General features: G+C 31.7%; 3 protein-coding genes across 4 annotated transcripts in view; 2 read left to right on the top strand and 1 right to left on the bottom strand.

Annotated features, from left to right (window-relative positions):
- The window catches only part of ec (ubiquitin specific peptidase echinus), a 65,532-nt gene extending 63,801 nt beyond the window's left edge, over positions 1-1,731 (bottom strand). Inside the window, exon 1 of the mRNA XM_076419393.1 lies at positions 1,474-1,731. The gene's annotated coding sequence lies outside the window, so the exon portion shown is untranslated. The remainder of the gene's footprint in view (positions 1-1,473) is intronic.
- Positions 1-10,252, top strand: part of LOC143206743 (uncharacterized) — a 44,226-nt gene extending 33,974 nt beyond the window's left edge. Inside the window, exons 1-3 of one of the 2 annotated variants that reach the window (XM_076419424.1) lie at positions 9,587-9,736; positions 9,783-9,932; positions 9,993-10,252. In XM_076419424.1, coding sequence (XP_076275539.1) covers positions 9,694-9,736; positions 9,783-9,932; positions 9,993-10,228 — 429 coding nt within the window. In that variant the 5' untranslated portion in view covers positions 9,587-9,693 and the 3' untranslated portion in view covers positions 10,229-10,252. Of the gene's footprint in view, positions 1-9,586; positions 9,737-9,782; positions 9,933-9,992 lie in introns of those variants that run through there. The other variant, XM_076419423.1, reaches the window with a different exon arrangement.
- Positions 10,253-16,634: 6,382 nt separating this feature from the next.
- The window catches only part of LOC143199817 (uncharacterized), a 28,281-nt gene continuing 22,943 nt past the window's right edge, over positions 16,635-21,972 (top strand). The window contains exons 1-3 of the mRNA XM_076409938.1: positions 16,635-16,801; positions 16,906-17,072; positions 17,129-17,365. Of these exons, the coding sequence (XP_076266053.1) occupies positions 16,669-16,801; positions 16,906-17,072; positions 17,129-17,365 (537 nt within the window). The 5' untranslated portion in view covers positions 16,635-16,668. The remainder of the gene's footprint in view (positions 16,802-16,905; positions 17,073-17,128; positions 17,366-21,972) is intronic.

Here is a 21,972-nt window from a genome sequence, read left to right as displayed (position 1 = left end):
TAACGACTCAACAACATGACAACATAAGATGTCTTAGTACTATTTTATACCGGCAAATATTTGTGTTTTTTAATATAATAAATTGGGTAGAACATGCAGAACAAGATATTGTGTTTAGGATAAAGTGTTTAAGTTTGCTTTGGTGGATTACAGAGGTCAATGTAATTGCAAAGGGTAAAACATTTTTCACCGATACCTCTAAATATAATTCGTCTTATATAGATAATGTAGAATTGTATACTTATAATAATAAACATTTATATATTGTATTCAAGGTGAGTTATGTTTAAAATTTTTATATTTGTTGAAAACGACTGTCTATTTTTTATACAATAGTAAGTAGGAAATATTTTTAAGCTATCACTAGAATTCTTATGTTTACGTATGAAGGGTTATTATTTAAAAAATGCAACATTTTTCATTCATGTCCAATAAAAGGGAATTTATTTACATGCCATTTAGTCATTTTTCCATGCCGTAGTTTCTATGTTTCGTCTACGAATTCATGAGATAAAAAAACATCTAACCCACTTCTAGAGCAATTAAATTCATAATCGATCCCAAGGAAGCGGCTACTCGAGTTCTCACGTGAATTATGTTGTATCGAGTCCGGACAGCGTACCGCAAACGCTAAAAATCCTCAGTTGATGCAAGTGAATATGGGTGAACCGCGTCGCGAAACCGCGATAAACAACGAATATCTCGCTCCCGCATGGGAAGCACTGTTAATAATAAATAATAAACATTGCAGAATCGACGGTAATTGAAGTTGTTGCTTAGCTGTCTGTTTCTTATGAATATCCGTTGAAATTCTCTTTCGCATAGTTCGAGAGACATGCACAGTAATTTATAAATATCTGCAAACACAATCTAACAAAGAAAATATACTTATAATGGGAAATGTAATTGATTCATAGTGAAAGCCAAACGGTGACAAAAAACAAACAAATGTGATTTTAACGATTAGCCAGCAAAATTTACACCTCAGTTTTAAACAACTTGGTAGCCGGAAAGCCAATATCACACTAAATTCCGATGCAATGCTGCGGTTGTAAATTTGAAGGTGACAAAATAAATGTTCGACAAATATAATGGACGCTTCGCTTGCTCTTTAAATCTACCTGAGTAAGGTCTTGTTCTAATAGACCCATACTGTACCACCTGTAGGGATTTTAAAATGCATACAATAGTGGTTCTAGGACGAACAAAAATATAAAATGCATCTGCCGAAGTGAAAAATTATATTTTTCAGTACAGGTACTGGTAACTCTGCTACACATAAAGTTGATATAGGACTAGACCTGTACTAAATAATATATTTTCATTAAAATAGTTAACAAACCATGGAAACATTCAATTTTATTGAAAAAGTTTTATGTAATATTTATAAGATAAACTTATCGAGAAATTAGTAAAAATAAGTTAAATTATTTTGAATAAACAAGTCGTTAATTCAAAAAATGAATTTTTTACCTTTATGACGTACAGTCCTAACATCACGTTCCCTCTGGTTTGAAACAACACAATAAATAAAAGACACTAATTATCAACATTCACTGGTGTAAGCAACAGGTTCGTGGTTTTTCACGTGAAAAACGTACGCGCTACACTGACGCGTTGACTGTCTTGCCGTCGAAGTACCGCCGTGCGTACTTGGCGGCGCGGAGATTGGTCGAAGAAACGGTCGATTTGGGCCGTTCGAGCGTATCCAAGTGAGCCGAGAAAGTCTCCACGGCGTCAGCGCCAACTTTAAAAGTACCGAGACGCTGCTCCGTTGTTGCTGCTGCTGCTGCCGCCGCTGTCGCTCCCGGCGGTGGCGATGGCGGCGCGCGTGCCATGTCTGGGGCGGACACCGTTGCCGCGCCTGGATCTCCGCTGATATTTTGGTTGCTGTTATCGTGTACACAACAATACAATGAAATTACAAACAATAATGATGAATATCTCAATATAATAATGCCATATCAATCAAAAATAAGTTTAAATACTGATTAGTGGATAATAAACAAATCTGTGGACCAACTAAAACAATATGATTAATGTACTGAGAAAATATTTTCTTCAAAAGAACTACCCAAGAACATGGGAATAAATCTGAATTCAAATAAAGCAACAGAATGCGATCTAGTCGGTAGAGAAATGTTAAAACAATTACCTAGATAAGTCAAAATACGTCGTGTCTATATATTTAGCAGTCTTTAAGTTGAAATAGGTAGTTGCATACTCAAAAGTGACCTCATGATATCAAAGCTTGATAAACGCTCTTCTAGTAATTCTTTGAACTCAGGCCAATACTAAAAATCTACTAACCGGGATGCGGGACTATTCGTTTGGATGGCCGGACAAAAAAACTCCACAATCGACCGGATCTATGGAATAACAGACCTCATTGAATGAATATTCTTTGGATGAAATAGGAAATGATGGCTTGCAGTTTTGTTAGTTTGAATTTTGAAAGGGATGCTATATAAACTAAACAAAATCTTTCTAATATGTAGAGATATTAATATATCCTATATCTTTAGCATACTATTTATATATTAAAAGAAATACAAGGAGTTTAGTTTAACTGCTCTATAGTATTGATATATCTAAAGTGCACAGAATTACGATAGCTATATTTACGGATGACTCTTAGGAGTAATTTTTAGACAAGAACCAAGAGAGTCTATGTTAGGTTTTCAAATCTGTTTTCAAATATGACTTGTTATGATATATGTAACTTGGCTATTATAAACGCATATGACAATATTTATACCATACGAAAATAATGTCAAATATTTAGATATGACAAAGAGGTCAAAGTGCAGTGGGAATACACAGACATGTCAGACATAAGACAAAGGCAGACAAAAGACAATTGGCATGTGAAAAAAGGAAAATTATCTAACTAAAATTAAAATATCGACAACTATATTGATTTCTTTTTTTCTGACATAATCGAAAATGTCAATATGCAATAAGATTTTAAATTACTTTCAAAATAGAGTACAAACAGCTGTCAATAACATGAATTTAGTGAGTGGGCTAAGTACGAAGTCTACATTTGCAAATTTGACATACAAAAAAATAGACCAAATGTCAATGATAATTGATTCTAGAGTAATTCTATATGCAAACACAACTAAATAATAGGGAATTACACTGGACGCCAAGCTCAAGTGCAAAGAGCGTGTCAAAAAAAACTAGCAGAACTTTCTATGATGCTTAACAAAAATGTGATAATTGCTTGATACTTCACATTAAACTGTTATTATAAAAACAAATCTTCAAGCCAGTGTGAACCTACGGTGCTCAGTTATGAGGTTGCACAGGGAAATTTAATAACTAGCAAACGTATCAAATCAAACTTCGCAGCACTGTTAACGCCCCATGATACATTAGAATACACAAAGATCTAAGGGTACTAAGGGTTAGTGAAGCAATTAATGACAACAGTACAACAGTATTCGGAGATTGAAGATAAAAAACTTTTAAATTAATGTAGTAATACGTGAAAACTGCTTTAACTCTATGTGGAGTGCACCAGTGGGAGTATATCCATCACCTGCTAATTAAATTTACGTATGAAACCTTAGATCTGGATTTAGTATAATACATAAGAAAATCTAAATTGAGAAAATAAACCTACAGCTCATAGTTGCAATAGAATTAAAACATTTGAATTAACTTTTAAATAATTTATTTATTATTATAATGGCCTAGGAAACCAGTTTTAATATAGAATCACATTTTTAAAAAATCGTAATTTTGTGCTTCTATTTTCTTGGAATGTAGATATATACGCGAATAACTGGCAACGTGGCTCCGAATAGAATGACCTCACCCACAATACCCATGGTATGGTACAGTCCGCCTTGGATCATGGTCAAATGTTTTCTTTTTGTTTGTGGGACAACTTACGCGGACCGGTGTGCTTGACCTTTTAGAGATTTGCCTACAAATGACATTATGTGCGAATACGCATATGTGGTAGACCAGTTAACTAGACATAGATATTTCGATTATATAACGTATTGCAGACAGTGATACTCATCAAAATTGTTAATACAAAAATATCTTTAAGTATCTTTAAATGTAACATGAAAACAATAAGAAGAAAAACTAATAATAACAGGTCAATTAAAAAGTCCCCGGCCTAGCATAGCAAATTACATTTTTTTGGCAAAATTAACATAATTCCCTTCAAAAGTGATACACTCATTATAGCGACCCTCCAACTTTTCGATACCATTCTTGTAGTACGATTTGTTCTTTACTTCAAAATAGGCTCAGCGATCATTTTTTTGAGATCTGAGAACAGGAAATAGTCGCTGGGGGCCAGATCTAGAGAGTACCGTGGATGAGGAAGCAATTCGAAGCCCAATTTATGGATTTTTAACGCGTTGCATTGTCTTGGTGAAGCAGCACTTTCTTTTTCTTTATATGTGGCCGTTTTTCGGTGATTTCGTCCTTCAAACGGTCCAATAACGCTATGCAATAGTCGCTGTTGATGGTCAATAAATGAGAATCAGTCAATGAAAATTATTCCATGCGCATTCCAAAATACAGACGCCATAACCTTTCCAGCAGACTGTTGCGTTTTCCTACACTTTGGAGCGGGTTCATCGTGTGCAGTCCACTCGGATGACTGTCGATTGGAGTTCGGAGTGAAATGATGGAGCCATGTTTCATCCATTGTCACATATCGATGCAAAAACTCGGGTTTATTACGTTTGATCTTCTTCAAACACTGCTCCGAATCATCAATTCGTCGTTGTTTTTGGTCAAAAGTGAGCTCTCGCGGCACCCACTTTGCACAGAGCTTTCTCATACCCAAATATTCGTGAATGATATGATGTACACGTTCAGTTGATATCTTTAGAGTGTTTGTTATTTCATTCAGTTTCAATTTACAGTCTTTCAAAATCATTTTGTTGATTTTTGTAATGTTTTCGTCGGTAACACCCTCTTTTCATAACTTTCTTTTTCAAGTGTTCATTTCACCACGTCTAAACTTAGCAAACCAATCCTTGATGGTTCATTTTCCTAGGGCAGCGCTTCAATTTGCTTCAACTGTATTTTTTCCCTTCAAAAAGCAATCTTTTATCAACACACGAAATTCCTTTTTATGTATTTTTTTCACAATTACAAAAGATGCTTCACTCAAAATGCTATAATCCACAAACTAATGATCCGACAGCTGTCAAATTTATACACGCATCTTTTGTGGGGCCAACTAAAAACAAAATTTAATTATAATGGCGCCGTCTATGTGTCAGGCCGGGACATTTCAAGTGACCTGTTAGTAGAGGGAATGATATTAAGAACCATCCGAATGGTTGAAATACAAAATAACAATAAATAATGAAAAATGAAAAAGGAATAAAAGTCGAAAATTTAGAAGGTGATTCTTAGTGGTTCAACAATCTGTCCAATGGGTAGTAATAGGTTTTTTTGGGATATTTAATTGATTGTGAGTGATTGTAGGTCCCCCTACTGTTGCGATAGTGGCGGGTTCAAATCCTGCTGGAGCTGTGGTCGTCAATTTATGATTGTGATTGTTTATAATTGTGATTTTCCTTAAGACTATAGTTCAAAATCTGATAAGGAAGAAGATCCCAGCAAGGCCGGTAGCTACGTTAAGTAGTAGGTCAAATCCAGATAAACCATAGTAGGTAAAAAGGAAACTCCAAAACATAACAAAAAAGTGAAAATATTTTATTCTAAAAATGACTCTAAGGTATATAGATCGGATGGTAACACATGGGCTGAAAAATCTTTAAGTCCAAAAAAAATGTTGCGTTATTTCACAGAATCATTCCAGCGCCGCCCTAATATTTCAATACCACTTTTGTAAAGCTATTTATCTCTTGCCTCAAAATAGGCTTCAGTTTCAACGGTAATCTCTTCATTTGATCTAAATTTCTCACTGGTGACCATTTTTTGAGACCTGCGAACAGCCAATAGTCGCTAGGAGCCAAACCTGGCAAATACGGTGGATGTAGGAGCAATTACCAACCATCTAAGTTCAATTCATGTAATTTTGCCATTGTTTTGATTGACTTATGACACGGTGCGTTGTCTTGATGAAACAAATTTTTTTCTTTGCCTTATGCGGTCGTTTATTTGTAATTTCGGTCTCCAAATGCTCCAATAACGCTATATAATATTCACCGTTGGTGATATTTCTTTTCTTAAGATAGTCGATGAACATTACAGCACGCACATTCCAAAATACTGACGCCATACCCTGTCCAACCGATTGTTGTGCTTTCGGGCACTTTGGACGTGCTTCACAAGTTGCTGTCTAATCAGATGACGATCGTTTTGATTTCGGAGTGAAGTTTTGGATCCGTGTTTCATCCATCGTCGCATATCGACGCGAAAATTTCGTTTTGTTATGTTTAAATATGGCCAAAAAATGCTCAGAATTATCAACATGTTCTTGTTTTTGGTCAACAGTGAACAAGCGCGGAACAAAACTTTCTCATAGCCTTTCATGAGCCTTTCATGCAATATAAAATCAATACGTTCTTTTGATATCCTTATGATATTACTATCTCATTTGGAAGTCCACTGCGTTCTACATCATCGGTGTCTCTACGATACCGTTTGAAGTCAGCAAACAAACGTTTTATTGTTGTTTGTGATGGAGCGAAGTCCCTATAACACTTTTCGAGGCATTGTTACGCATGAACGGTATTTTTCCCATCAAGAAGCTGTGTAAAATTAAAACACGAAATTATTTTTGATCCATTGTTTTGAAAATAAGAAAAGTAGTATCACCTTTAGCACAATAACTCACAAAGTTATGAACAGAATATCATGAAATTTCGAACAGCTTTCTTTTGAAGGTTGAATTAACTGAAAAAACGGTGAATGCAATAAATCTAGAGTCACCTATGTGTTAGGCTCGGGACTTTTGAGCTCATGTGATATTAGGAGATTTAGTCTGTGCGATTCACTTTTCCATTCCATTTCCATTAAAATTTTTTTGAATCACTTTTCGAACACTATCATTTTGAATTATATTCGTTATGGGTATGTGTATGCGAGCAGAATAATAATTTAAAATTAAATAGTAAAATACATAATTAACATTAGAGAACATTTGAATAAGAACTTGGATAATAAAAAGACATGTTGTTATTAGTTCATATTTTCTTCGCTCGCATTGAGGAAATTCACTTCTCACAATAATCAAGCACGTAACTAGTACTAGAAAAGATGAGATTTTCAAAAATCAAATAGATTATAATAATAATCAGGAAAATTACTAATAAATTCCTTTTGTATTGAAAAAAACTCATGCTAACTAGTTTCGAAGCTGAATTATTTGTTCCACGTCACTCATTAGCCTCTTATTTTGTTTTAGGATTGTTATATTTCTGGTCAGAAACTTTGAAACGTGAAGCGATAATGGTCCCTGGACCCTTAGACCTTTTTACTGAACTTGTATTCTAAATTTCAAATAATATAAACACATTTTTCAGTGATAATGGGCTTTTGGAATAATATAAGCACGCTGTCACTGATAAGTACTTTTTCTAATATTTATTGACATATATATTTGGCTACATGTCTATTTGATTAAGGATCACCTAGGATGACGCTAAAAGTATGAATATGATTTGTTATATTATAATCAACAAAAAACAGAAATATAGAATGGGAATTTAAATGGGCGCACCCTTAACCATATTTTGTGCGTCCGAATTACTACAGGACCGGAGCTAAAATTATTACATATTTCTTTTCTTTCTTTCGATTTGAAGTTTTATGACATATTTTTGTGGGAAGCAATTTCTAGACTTTTTTATTTATTGTAAAACAATGTACATAACCAAATTAACGAAAATTCTTATTCAGATATTGTCAGCACATAGCGATTTTTTTAAAAATAATTAATTTTGTACAACATACTGAGCAAAGGCAACGTAATAAGAACAATGACGTCTTGGTTGGTGCAGTGATAAAAGCGACAGGACGGTCCACCTACTGTTGCGATAGTCGCGGGTTCGAATCCTGCTGAGGCATGGTTGTAAATTTATGTTCGTGATTGTTTAATATTTGTGACTGTCCTAGGCAAAAGTGTAAAATCCGACAAGGTACATTGTAATGTACTATGTGTAACTTACTATACTTGTAACTTACTATATTTTTAATTATATTTTGAACAAATAATGTTTCAATTTATAGTTTTTTATTTTATCATATTTAAGGCAATAAGAATGTATAACGTTATAAGCTAAATTATCTTATTTAATATATTTTGAATATATTTTATACAAATGTTGACTAGTATTTAAGTAAAATATTTTATAAACATTTTATTTTTCCCCTCCAATATAAATAATATTTTTAATCCTATTGGTTACAACTACTTCGCTTGAAATAAAATTTCTGACTAAGCCTGACGAAACGCCTAAATCTCTAAGTATCGATGATAATTCGAAGCCATATCTTTTTTTTTATAACAATTTGTAGTATTGTATACAGTATTTAACATACAATAGACAATTCTGAGCTTCCATAATATTTAAACTTTTTTTTACAGAAAGTTTACTGCATGATGGCTGCACGATGTTCATTTTTTGTTCTCTTAGTAAAATGCACTGGCACGTGAATTCTAGTAATTCACGTGCCAGTGCCAATAAGTGTTTTCTAGTAACAAAAACATCTCAACAAAATGCATTTGTGATTAAAAAAATGGCGCATCAGGACGATTGAAACAAAATATACTCTGTACTAAACACGTATTGAAAAATCTTAAAAAACTTTGGCTTAAACTGAACCAGATATATTGGCTAATAAGAAGTAAACAAATAATCTTTGGATAACAAGATATTGCTGTATAAGTCAATTCTTAGGTCCATATGGACGTATGGAATCGAACTGTGGAATATTACGAACAAATCCAATAAACATTCTTCAGAAATTCTAAAATAAAGTGTTATATGTCATCGTTGATATTATGCTAATAACAACCTAATATTATATTAACCATAACGAGTGTTATCCTAAGTACCAGTGTAAAGAACACTGAAAGAGTGTTAGTGCATCCGAATGAACTCGCCAAACAATTAAATGTGCGCGATGTCAATGAAGTGCGTAGGTTGAAACGTTTACTACCAACTGACATAATTAATAGACAGATAAAATAGTTTTTAGGATAACATAGGTTAGTAATTAAATTAAGTATAATACTAATGTATAAGTTTGTACAGGAGGTGACTTATTGAAGTTACCTTCTACATGTCATTGTATAACATAAATCTCATCAAATACTTATTGCCCATTGGGCATATTGTGGAATGCTGAGAGAATAATAATAATAAAAAAATATTTAATTTCAATTATCGTTGGTTTTACATTTAATTTAAATTAAAAAAAAAGCAGTTAATAAAGTAACACAACATAAATTGATTTTAAGTTCGAAATTCATCAAGTTAGCTAATGTTATACTATTTTCGAGATTATATCATAAATATAAAAACCTGCAATACACTTTTATCTAACTAAAATTATAAAATACATTAAAATCTAAAATGATAGGTATTTAATTGTCATAAACACTTGAAATTAATCGGGTTTCGGTTAAATTACTTGATAACCACAATAAATAAGTAGTGTCAGTTTCCGCTCGAATATCCTGTGATTTGTATCAGTTTTCAACCAACTACTTTGTGTTTAGTTCTGGAAACCTTTACGATGAAGCAACATTTATATTTTTATTATTTGCTTGTTTTAATAGGTAGGTATGCTTGACTAATTAGAAGATTTTTGATTACACCTTTTAGGATATGTTTCTGGACTGTCTACTTCTTGTTATACTTGTTGGGACACGGATGGATGCAGAGATCCGTTTGATTATCACGAGATATCCAGTCAGAAATGCGCTGACAATAATATATGCGTTAAATATACAATGAGAACGAAAAATTCTCGAGGTGAATATGATCGTTATTAAAATAATGTATTTCGATTAAATCGAAAATATTTATTTTCAGGTTTACTGGTTGGAGATAATATAACATACAGACAATGTTACGAAAACAAAGAAGATGCTTGTGATGAAATAAAAAATTCGACGAAAGAAATATTGCGGAAAAAGAAATTTAAACTGGTGAGAATGGCGTGTTACTCTTGCGATAGTACAAATTGTAATACCGCCCAGAGTACCAATACCTTATCCATTACATTATGGATTGTATCGTTTTATTACTTAATATATGGGTTTAAATAAAGATATCCATAAACATTAATATAAGCAACTGATTTATTTGGTGTCTACGTATCATGTTAATATTTCCGTCTATAATTAGTTCGCCCAGGATCTCGTAAAGTTCGTGGTTCTTTATATTAGTTGTTTTTTTTTATAGAAAAATACTACTGTACAAAAACGATTGGTTATTATCACCAATCGATTTTCATTTGTTATAAAATGACGTAAGTGTAGCATTCACGGAATCTTGAACTCACACATGGGTGAAAAGTCCCGGGCGTAAAAAAGACAACGCTTTTTTGTTCGAATTCGAAGTTCAATTCACGTAGTTTCGCTATTGTTTTGATTGCCTTGTGACACGATGCGTTGTCTTGATGAAACATTTTTTTCTTTACCATATGTGGTCTTTTCTTTGCAATTTCGACCTTCAAACGCTCTAATAACATCATATAATATTTACTGTTGAATGATATTTCCCGTCTCAATACAGGCGATGAACTAGGCACATACCGAGGCCATAACGTTTCCAGCCGATTGTGCTTTCGGGCGCTTTGAACCAGGTTCACCAGTTGTCCACTCAAATATCGGTCGTTTTGATTTCGGAGTGAAGTGATGGATCCATATTTCATCCACTGTCACATTGTCGGCGCAAAATTTCCAGTTTGTTACGTTTAAACGTTTCCAAACACTACTAAGAATCATCAACACTTTCTTGTTTTTGGTAAGCAGTGAGCAAACACGGTATCCACTTTGAACAGAGCTTTCTCATAGCTAAAAGTAATATAAAACCAACGCGTTCTTTTAATATTTTTATTTTTAACTTAAATTTTCGGTAATTTTAAACGATTTTGTGGATCTTTCTTATGTTTTCTGGTATTACCACCTCATTTCAACGCATCCTGCATCATTGGTGTCTCTACGACCACGTTTGAAGCCAGCAAACCAACGTTTTATTGTTGTTTCTGATCGGAGTCCTTACAACACTTTTCAAGCCATTGCTTCGCTATAACGGTATTTTTTCCCATCAAGAAGCAGTGTAAAATTAAAACACAAAATAGTTTTTGATCCATTGTTTTGAAAATAGTAAAAGTAGTGTCACTCTTAGTATAATATCTCACAAACTTATGAGTAGAATATCATGAAATTTTAACAGCTTTCTTTTGGAGTCCCGCTTTGAGTGAAATATTCTCGCTTTCACATTATTTGCTCAGCTGCAACTAGCGAAGAAACATTTTTTCCGTTTTCGATGTTAGTTTAACAGAAACCAAGTTAAAGTTCGAAATTTTTCAGCATTTGTGTGCGGAATGGATTGGCTGGCTTAGCAAACCATGTGCCAGCCAAGCCATTCTGCACCTACTTGAACAAGCTGCACTACGCCTGGTAAGTACGCTAGTGCGGCATATTGTTTCATTCGAGCTGTAACAGTATTATATCTTTCACAACTATTACAACGTGTAGATGATCAATATGTAGTGATTAATAAATATGCAGTAACATTTTCATTCAGTTTCAGTAGCTCGTACTATACTACACCTTGCTTATCGTACCATATGCCAAGCATAATATTCTCGTCATAGATATTCCGCTTCATTGTCGATGTAGATTGTTCTTCTGAACAAATCCATGACATTTTGCCCTTAAGGCTGTTTTTGAAATAAAGAATTTTTTTTTGCTTAACAAAAAATGAAACCGCGATTTTGAGGCGACTCGATATGGTATTTTCAGTTAACTCTTTTCGTATCCATGTTCCACCCTTCTGGATATTTCCCATAATATTTAACAGATAATTCAGCAACTGTCAACTAATCTGAAAGTTCATTGAGAGTTTTAGTTGAATTTTCCTCCAAAAGACATTACAATTTATTCTCTTTAAACTTTTTGGTTCATTAAATAAATTTTTGTCTGTGCCATCAAAAACGCCACCTTTTAATCGTTTAAACCAAAACCGGCATTTGGAATATCACGTAGCAGTATTACTATAAGTGTATGAAGGTGTCTTGGCAAAAAATTTCTTCAAATCAAACAACCAAAATAATGAATATCGAAAATGCAATGTTGAGCGCTCCATGATTAGCGTCCGTGTACATTGAATAATTTAATAATACTAAAGGGAAATCTGTTATTTTATGTGGAGAAGTGTCAAAACCATTTATTTTAACAGTTAGGTTATAGATCTATAGGATAAACTGTATCGAATTTAACATCTAATTGTTTCTATTGATACTTCACATTTTCACCTATAGATATCGCTGATGCAGGCTGTTAATAGGTTTATGTAAAATTAATCATCGGAAGATAATTCATTGGTATTGGATATGCAACTCAAATACAGCTTAATAACGACAGCTGAAGATTATTTGCCTATTGATTATCAACCCATAGCTGTTAAAAACAATTTTTTTCTATATCTATATAATAGGGTTAAAATATAATCCTTGAAAAAGTTCGATAATTCATCAGACACAAGGAATCAGAAACTGTTAGGTTACGGTAATGCAACATGGTTTGTAAAAATGTTTCAAAAGTCTTTAAAAAACTATCTATTAACTACTGATAAATGGTATTGTATTTTAAAAACAATTTTCCAAAATATTTGTATTTAACTTCAGTTATAAATTATACTCTCACAGCCAATAATTTTATCACCCTGTTTTAAAAGCTGAACTATAAAATTTATCTGCGATAAAGAGATTCTGAATCGAAATCGTTTTCTACAACATTTTTTCAAGCGAATAAATGATATATGTGCCATTTAGACGGATCAACTTTTTCTCGTTTAACCAAAATTCCGATATCGAAGAAGTTCTGAGATTGAACCACGTGATGTTCACAGGCCAATCTTTACATATTACTTTATTACACGGAATTTTGGAAGGACTCGAACAAATGGTTTAATTTACTTGGCCAAGATTTGGCCGATATCTTTGGCATCATCTTGATGTCTTTAGTGACAGATATGTGTGGTCGCATTGTAATGATGGAAGACAAAGCTTTTCCTATAAGGAATCATACATATTTTCATAAAAAGTGAAATTACCTTTTTCTCAAACTATTATAATAATAGATAGGATACAGCAAGAAAAGAAAATAGTGTTATCAAGATGTAAATAGTGAAATGGTTGAACTAAAGAACAAACATGATTGATTGCTGATTGCTTGAGACTGAGCAGTTGAAATTGCATTGAGTGAATTGTTTCTGCTGAAAAAAGGATATATGTTGAGGAAAATGTGTCATATTAAATCGAAACTTAACAGAAACTTCAAGAGAATCCACTTCAAAAAATATAGAAGAATTCTTTAGAAGAGATAATACCTCTTCATGAGGTATTGAATACATTAATAATTCATACATTAATAATTCGATGTATACATTTTTGGAAGATGAACATGTTCTCATAAAAATTATTGAATTATCGCACCTTGTTATGGGTTCAGTTTACTACATGTGAGTGGGAAATTATTTCTGAAATTTATTTAAATTCCAAGGAGGTGTTCGCCAACTTTCGCCAACCTTTTTCAATCAACAACAAACGCTTTTCAACATAACTGTAAATGCAATTATACAAACATATTTTTAAAACAAACAACGTTCAACATAGCATAATATTCTCCTTGGCCTGTTTGGCGTTTGCTGATGATAGTGCTATAATACTACGGATGTTGAATTGAGGCTTCATGATATAGTTCGCACTGCAGCAATAAACTCAATATTTTTATAATAAATTGTCCCTAGGCCAAGTCCTAGGGCCATAGCAATTAATCAGGATTTAAAGGTTATCTTTAATTTATTTCTTGGGGGCAGCTTCTCCTCACAATTATTTATACGGAACGAATTATGGGACATAATTGACGACTGCTATTAGTAAATATGAGCTAAGAATTGATATAAAAATGTTGCTATATAAGAAAAGATACCACAGTGATTTACTATAAGGAAATGCTTATATCCTACACCAAACACAATTTTCACCATATATTCTTTAACCAGATTGTTAACATTCACCAAATTTCTTAAAAACAGTTAGATTTTCTTTTATTAAAGTGATACTTTGAAAGGCATATTCCTTTAACGATGTAGATTTCAAGTATTAAAAGGGAGAATGTAGTGACAAATTATGGATACTACAATTTATACTTAGGATATACAAAAAAGGGAGGCCTTTCAAATACACTTTTAATTTTGGTAACATTATTATATTTTTATAAGTACGTACCTATTAACTAGTTACTAGATATTCAAATATGACAGAATGGCGAAGGACATTTTTTATATTAATATATTATTTCAATGTTATAATTGATTAAATTCGAAAAATACTGGTTGTATTACTTTTACTAGAAGAACTAAAAATGTCACCTTGGCTAAATAGTTTCTGATACTTGGTATTTGAGACAATATCGATGGGGTAAGTTGTAGTATGTAGTAATATAGATAACTTCAACCAGGCATGTAAAATAAAAGTCAATGAGAATGGATCTATGCATATTGAGTTCACAAATTAAACTTTGCAGATACCAAAAATCATGAATAATGTCATAAAATAATAATAAAGCTACTGTCGTACAGATAATTCTATGGGGATATTCTGTGAAAAATAGCATAAATCACATATATAAGATTAAATAAACATTTTATCATTTTTTCCGGAATAGTGTCCCAAATATATTCTTATATTAATTCCAGAGGAATGCAATTTTCTCGGATAACACTGGAGTAGGAGAGAGAATGGGAATTCATGGCAAAACTGTTAACTAATACTGAAACATTATTACTGTAGGCACTGAGTTAATATATTTTATATAAATTTTTTTTTCTATAAATCTATAGGTTCTCCTAAATGAATATCAATTTTAAGTTATTGTTAAAATAAATTTGGTTGGCTACTACTACTAGTCACGATGTATTAATACTGAAATAAGAAACCTTTAACAGTAGAGTAAATAATTATAACGTAATAAAATGAGACACGTGTAATGAAAGTCTGGAAACCATTAGTTCATCAACTCCTAACTGTGTAAAAGCTCATTGAAAGTTCAAGCTTGACTTTTGCCCAATTTGTCCAAAATCATTAGATCATTGCTTGTTAATGACGTCAAAATCACTGCTTTTAAGTCGTTGAAATCAAAACCCGCTTTTGCGATATGGATGGAGTGGCATCAACGTAACTTTCTAAAAGAGTTTGAGGGCTTCAACAACAGATGTTTTGAAATTAAATAATAAAAGCAATTAATGTTGAAAATACATTTTGATGTTCGCACATTAAGATATCGTTGGTCAAAATAAATGAAGCACCTATATTATAAAAGTTGGTGATTATGAGTAATTACTATAGCAATGCTATGAGTAATTATTAAAATTAAACAATAATATTAAGTGTTGGAATTAATTATTACCGTCCTTTATATAAAGATAGTCTATATGAACTCGAGATTGAAAAAATCGATATCGAAATATGACCATCATTAGTTATTATTTTTACAGAATCTTATGAAATAGATGAATCTAGTATTGAAAAAACCTTTCGCCTTTATATGCTTTTATGTTATGTATGTTATGCTCGCTTTTATTGCTCATCATTATCGATCCATTTTTGCAATCTTAATAATACACTACGCCATTCATTCATGTAGGAAAGTAAGATAAATAGTGGTAGTCAGACGGAGTAACATCTGAAAAATATGTCGGTAGGTTTTCCCATCTAAGTGGTTTGAAATATTTTATGATAAACCAATTTTTAATCACACATGAAACAATATATATAGTTAACACAATGCAAGAATACTATTGCAGCATTGTTAAGAGCTAGCTAGAGCACGACTTACTCTTGGTACTGGTAAATAAAAGACATAATAATGTTAAACAAAATATATTGAGGTACATAATGGTGAATGAAATACTTTTATATATATATATATATATATATATATATATATATGCTGAAATGGCGAAGGTGAAAGTAAAACATTATTATTGAAATCATAATATTTATAAAAATATATATTAAAGAAGAAATTTGATTTAATCGCTTATATTTGAGTACATTTATTAAATTTTTTTTTATTAACTTGTTAATATACTTATATTTTCAATTTAAACATAATTTATGTATAACGTAATTTTACCTGATTAATAAGGTTGTTAATTAACTCATTTTCACCCACTGATTGCTCATGATTTTCCATTTAACGAACAACATAAACAGCTGTTTATAAATACTTTATATATGATATCAACATTACAGGAGTACAACAAAATCATTAGAAATAGATTCTCGAATGAATTTAATAATATTTTTCAGTACGAAATTATATTATCGTTTCTATTTACCGTCGAAGCTGCTTGAAAAACATATTGAAGGTTACTCGTGAATACGGCCGTAGATAATTGTTAGTTAATTATTTAAATGCCGTTCTCGTTACTTGTTTGCTTCATTTCAGCGTTTACCAGTAAGTTGCACACAATGGAGCTTAGTGTTCTTGATGTTTTGTTATTTATCGTTGCTACAATTGTAACGATTTGGTTTTATTTTCAATATTCGTACGGATATTGGAATAAGAGACAAGTGCCCTATTTGAAACCAGTTTTCCCATACGGTAAGAAATGTTTTAGTTTTACTTAACATAAATCAATCAAAACTGTGAAATAATATCATATGTTATTTTTTTAATATAACAGAATATGTTATTCTTTATTGTAGGTAACAGCACAACTTTATTACAAAAGGATAGTCTCCCAGCGGGGGAGGTTTATAACTGGTACAATGAATTAAAAAATAAAGGTCACCAATTTGGTGGTGTGTGGTCATTCTCACGACCAGTTTTTGTCGTTCTCGATCCAGAATACATAAAAGACATACTGACCAAAGTATTCCTTCAAAAAATCGATTAAAGTATGATTATCATTAAAATAAAATTTTACAGGATTTCCAACATTTTGTCAATAGAGAAATCTACTGCAACGAGAAACACGATCCACTCGGCACGAACCTGTTCAATATCGAGGAACAGAGCTGGAAGCTGCTAAGACAGAAACTGACGCCCACTTTTACATCTGGTAAAATGAAGATGATGTTCAAGAGCATAGTAGATTGTAGCGATAACATGATTAAATTCCTGGAGAAAAAATCTGACGCAGACGAGGATATTGATATCAGAGAGGTAATAATCCTGTTGGTTTAAAATTATAGCGTATACTCAAGATACATTTGGCAATATACATTTTTAAAAGATGTTTATGAAATATTTTTGTGATGCAACATAATTATTTTTACATAATCTCTTTTAATTATACACGTTTGTTTTTATATTTTGTTGTTAGTAAACAATGATTGTATTAAATTTATAGTAATAACCCTGAATGCAATCAATCAAGGTCAGCAGCGGGTCACTAGTATAGAATTTGTAATAAGTATCGTAAATATTATTTTGACTTATCTACTTTAGCTGCTTCTTATCTTATTTTAGAGCAACATTTGTTTTAGACCTTATTGTAAAAAAGAAAGAAAAAAGTTTTCCATCTTTGTAGCAACATTTTAAACATAAAGCGGTATTCTAGTTTACAAATTTAATAAATCGATTTTTTTCATATTTTCAAAGCTTAGCCCTTTAAGAAATTCCCTTAAAATGATTTTGTTAAATTTAAATTATTTTTGAGATACAGCTGTTTTGTTTTGTTGACAATAGTATAATTCTCACATTTAAAGAATATAATATAAATAGAAGAAATTATCTTAAATTCACTTATTTAACATTTTTTTAGTACATTTTCCATCTTTTATATTAAAATAAATGTAATATGAAGAATATATTATAATAGAATAACATTACAGTAAGAAACCTATGCTTCTATAAAGTATACGATAAGCTCTTTTCCACACCACCCACGAGGTAAAGTTCTAGGCGTCCTCTTTTATATGGTGTCCAATTTAAATCTAGTCCACAAGCATCCATTTCTGTCTGATTTTACTAGAAATAACGTACACAAGTAATTTTCATGCCCTACATGTATTGGAATGTATTGTATTTCACATTCTCTTCCCATTTGTGTCAATTTTATACCATCTAGGCAATATTAATTTATTTTAATACTTCCTTGAAGTTTTAGATGCCTCCCACCCTTTGATAAACTCTTATAAATTCTTCATAAATTCCACTCAAATTTGAAAATGATAATATTTTGACCAAAGTAGGAAATTTTAATAAACGACCATGTAGTTGTTTTTTTAATATTATCTTTCCACGCCTCAAAATCTTCAATCAGGTCAAATTTCAATGGTTTTTGTTAAGTTTTACTGTTGTGAAATAATTTTATTAGAACAAGAGTTGTTATTTTGATGAGGTATACTCACATAAATGACACCCACTCATATTTATCTGAACTTTTATACTAAAATTGCAATGAGTATTCCTAAACTATAATGGATTTGATATAGAATTGAATGCACTCTGAAAAATTAAAATAAAAATTGCATAGATACGCACCAAACCACCAAATTTCAAGTTCAATGGCTATGAAGCCGACTTGAATCAGTAGAACTTATGATATCAGGTCGACTGTTTCGAGAAAAACGTTAAAACCTCTTAAGGAAATTTTATTAGAGGACTAAGCTATGAAAATATGAAAAAATCAATTTTTTCAAATTTTTGGACCGAAATACCACCTCAATAACGTTAATGATATGTAACTCTTCATACTAAAAAATACTAGACTACTTGAATTATAACTTTTAAGGGTTAGTTTAAGGAGGTCTTTTGGTTAAGAACCCTAAATTTTAGGTGTTTTCCGATTAGTATAGAACAATTAAAGCATTTTTATTATCCATTTTTAACAAAATAGATATTGAGAGTTAATGGAGGGTGTTTGTAAACAGGTGCGTGCTCTATCGACACGCTTTTAACCCTTCTGTAGTTCTGGAACAAAAAATTCTTGATTAGTAAAAACATTGCTTAGGTAAATAAAATGTTAAACATTGCTTAGGTTAAAGTTAAATCTCAAATAAGGACAATCTAAAAATATTGGTCCCTGACTTTCGATCTTTTCCTAATTTTTTACTGAGACATGCGATGTTATGTGTATTAACATGAAAAAAACTATTCAGTAACTCAGATAATGGTAATACTGGTCAATCCCTGATCTATATTTATCTTTTCTTCTGCTACAAAAGTTTCTTCATTTCATTCAGCTAACGAACTCTTTATATCTTCTTTAGTAGCAGCAGAAGCTCAATTTTTAAAATTGGTAAAAGGCACTCATTGAAAGCACACATTTGGAGCATAAGACCAAATACATTAATTTACTAATTCATTTTATGGGTTATAAAGAAGTTTCATACGGGGACTCGTCCTCAGGTAATTGAGCAATATTTAGCATCCAGTGATCGACTTGTACCTGACCTGTTTAGATGGAAACTTTCTTGAGGACATACTCTTAAATGTTTAAACTTTGAACTTATGCAATTCATATATTATTTAAATTTTCTGAACCAAAACCCTCTCCTATTGTTAACCAGCAGGAAGCTGTGGTGTGTCCCATATGATATTTGACATTCCTGGCATAGCTGATCACTGTAAAAATTACACAAAATTGCCTTTATAACAATGGGAATAAAAAATCGCAAGCGAAAATACTTGTTTTCGAATTATAAGGTTAAAATAAAAAATTCCAAACCTTTATGTAATTAATATTGTTAAAAAAATACGTATACGTAAGTATAGTCTATCAAAAACAACAATTTGTACGTCATTAACCTTTATGACATCAGCATGCCGCAATTTTATCTCAAAATTACCTTTAAATTTTGATTCACGTTTGCCGATTTGTAACCTTTAATTATTATCACTAGTGTTTTTAGAATTTTGTAGACATTTGACAACAGTGTCTACCAGTACCAAAAGAAATAACATTTTATAGATTGATTCGGTTACGTATTTCGAAGCATCAGACAGTATTATGAGAAGGAAAAAAACACTCCAAGTTGAAAACGAATTTTACATTTTTACCAAGTATGATGATGGGTTTGATCGGTTTTCTAATAGATAAAAACGCTCAGGGTTGCTTTATATCGTCGTTCAACAAGTCGCCTCTCCTTTATATAAAACATTTGTAAAAGCAAATTAAAAGTTTTATTGTGTTTTAAACCCTTTCATATTTTGTAACTGGCGCTGTTGGTAAGATTCCGGGAAGATCAAAAGGCTGTTCGGTCTAAAATTAATTCAATTAACTGCAAGTGCGATAGATTGAGGATGGTTTGGCAATCGTTCCGCAGGTACTCGAAGCAATCCTTGGTGTAATTAAGTGTAGTTTGGACGAAATTATCTCAGCTGAAGCTGTAGGTCACAAAAGTTGTATGTCAATGATCCTCAAAGACTCCTAGCCATAAACTATTCCAATTACGGAACATTCAAGCTTTGAAAACACTTCTAGTGTACAGATTCCCCACACAAACATCACAGGGTTTAAGGCCACTAAATGCGAATGAGCTTGCAGTTCACAGTGAACAGCCACCAAATGCGGATTGTAGTAATTCAGTTCATCAGCCATAGACTATTGGAATCTGGAGTCACCAAAACTATTCAATATATATATATATATATATATAGGTAAAAATAATGCTATTTCAAAGATATTAAATTAAATCAAATTTATAACAATTATATGGTGTCCAGACGAGACGACTACCACGTATCGTCAGTGGCCGTTTCTTTAGAAGGGCGGTGGAGAGGGCCATCTAATTTAAGATTGACTGAATGGGAATGAGTCAGTTGGCCTGTTTTTTAATAGATAAAAATATTCAGTGTTCTTTTGCGAAAACGCAATACCCATAAATACTATATAAAAATTAAACATATATCTTAATCATAGGAAAAAAATCTAATCCATGACATAATTAAAAATGGTCTGAATGAAATGATATAAATGCTTTATTTATTATTGAACGGAAATATTTTTTAACAAAAATCGAGAGAGTAATCCAAATATTACCTATTATTGCCATAAAAACAGTCAAAAGTATTTTACTATTTATCATTCACAATTTTAATCTTTTTACCCTATTACATTAACAATCTTGAAAAATATTGTAACAGAATGCTCTAATATTAATATACAAAATATTGTTATTTACAAGCAAACTACCAAAAATTCTAAAATTACATATATTACATATAAGTCTATATATGAAACCATAAATTGGGTATATTTTTGTTAAGGTCGCGGTTACGACGGCAAAGCCAGAACGTTAAAAATCAGTCCAATGAAACAAGTAGAACCAAAAATAGTAACATGTATTGTTATGTAATAATATTGCTTGATTAGAGATTTTCAAATATCACATTTTTAATTAAGTTTCTTTTTAGGTGCTCAGTTTTTTTAGACAAATTGCATAAATCGCATTATAATAGAAATTGGCAATAACAAATAAAGTTTTATCTTAATATTTTCTGGTGATTTTTAAACAGTGAAATGCGTATCACTGTCTGAAACAATAATTTTTTTTTGATAACATCTTTATTAGATACGCTTAGTACAATCTTAATTATAAATTAATTTATTACTACATTTCATTTGTACTCGGATTAATTCACAAGCAAGACGAATGCGAGAAAATACAGCAATGTGAATTCCTCAATTATAATAACTTAATCTATAGTTTACACTAAAGGTATACAGTTTATATAAGTTCATATGGTTTGGTTTGCTTCAATCTACTGCCACCCTGCCCGCAGTCCAGCAGTTGTATTGCTTCCACCTTAGTGTGATTTAGTAA

This window comes from Rhynchophorus ferrugineus, unplaced genomic scaffold (assembly GCF_030347505.1).
Source record: "Rhynchophorus ferrugineus isolate W39M unplaced genomic scaffold, kcgeb_rfMv2 rfM1, whole genome shotgun sequence".
NCBI classification, from domain to species: Eukaryota; Metazoa; Arthropoda; class Insecta; order Coleoptera; family Curculionidae; genus Rhynchophorus; species Rhynchophorus ferrugineus.
The sequence above is the reverse complement of the archived record's forward strand: the minus strand, read 5'-3'. Positions and strand labels throughout refer to the sequence as shown.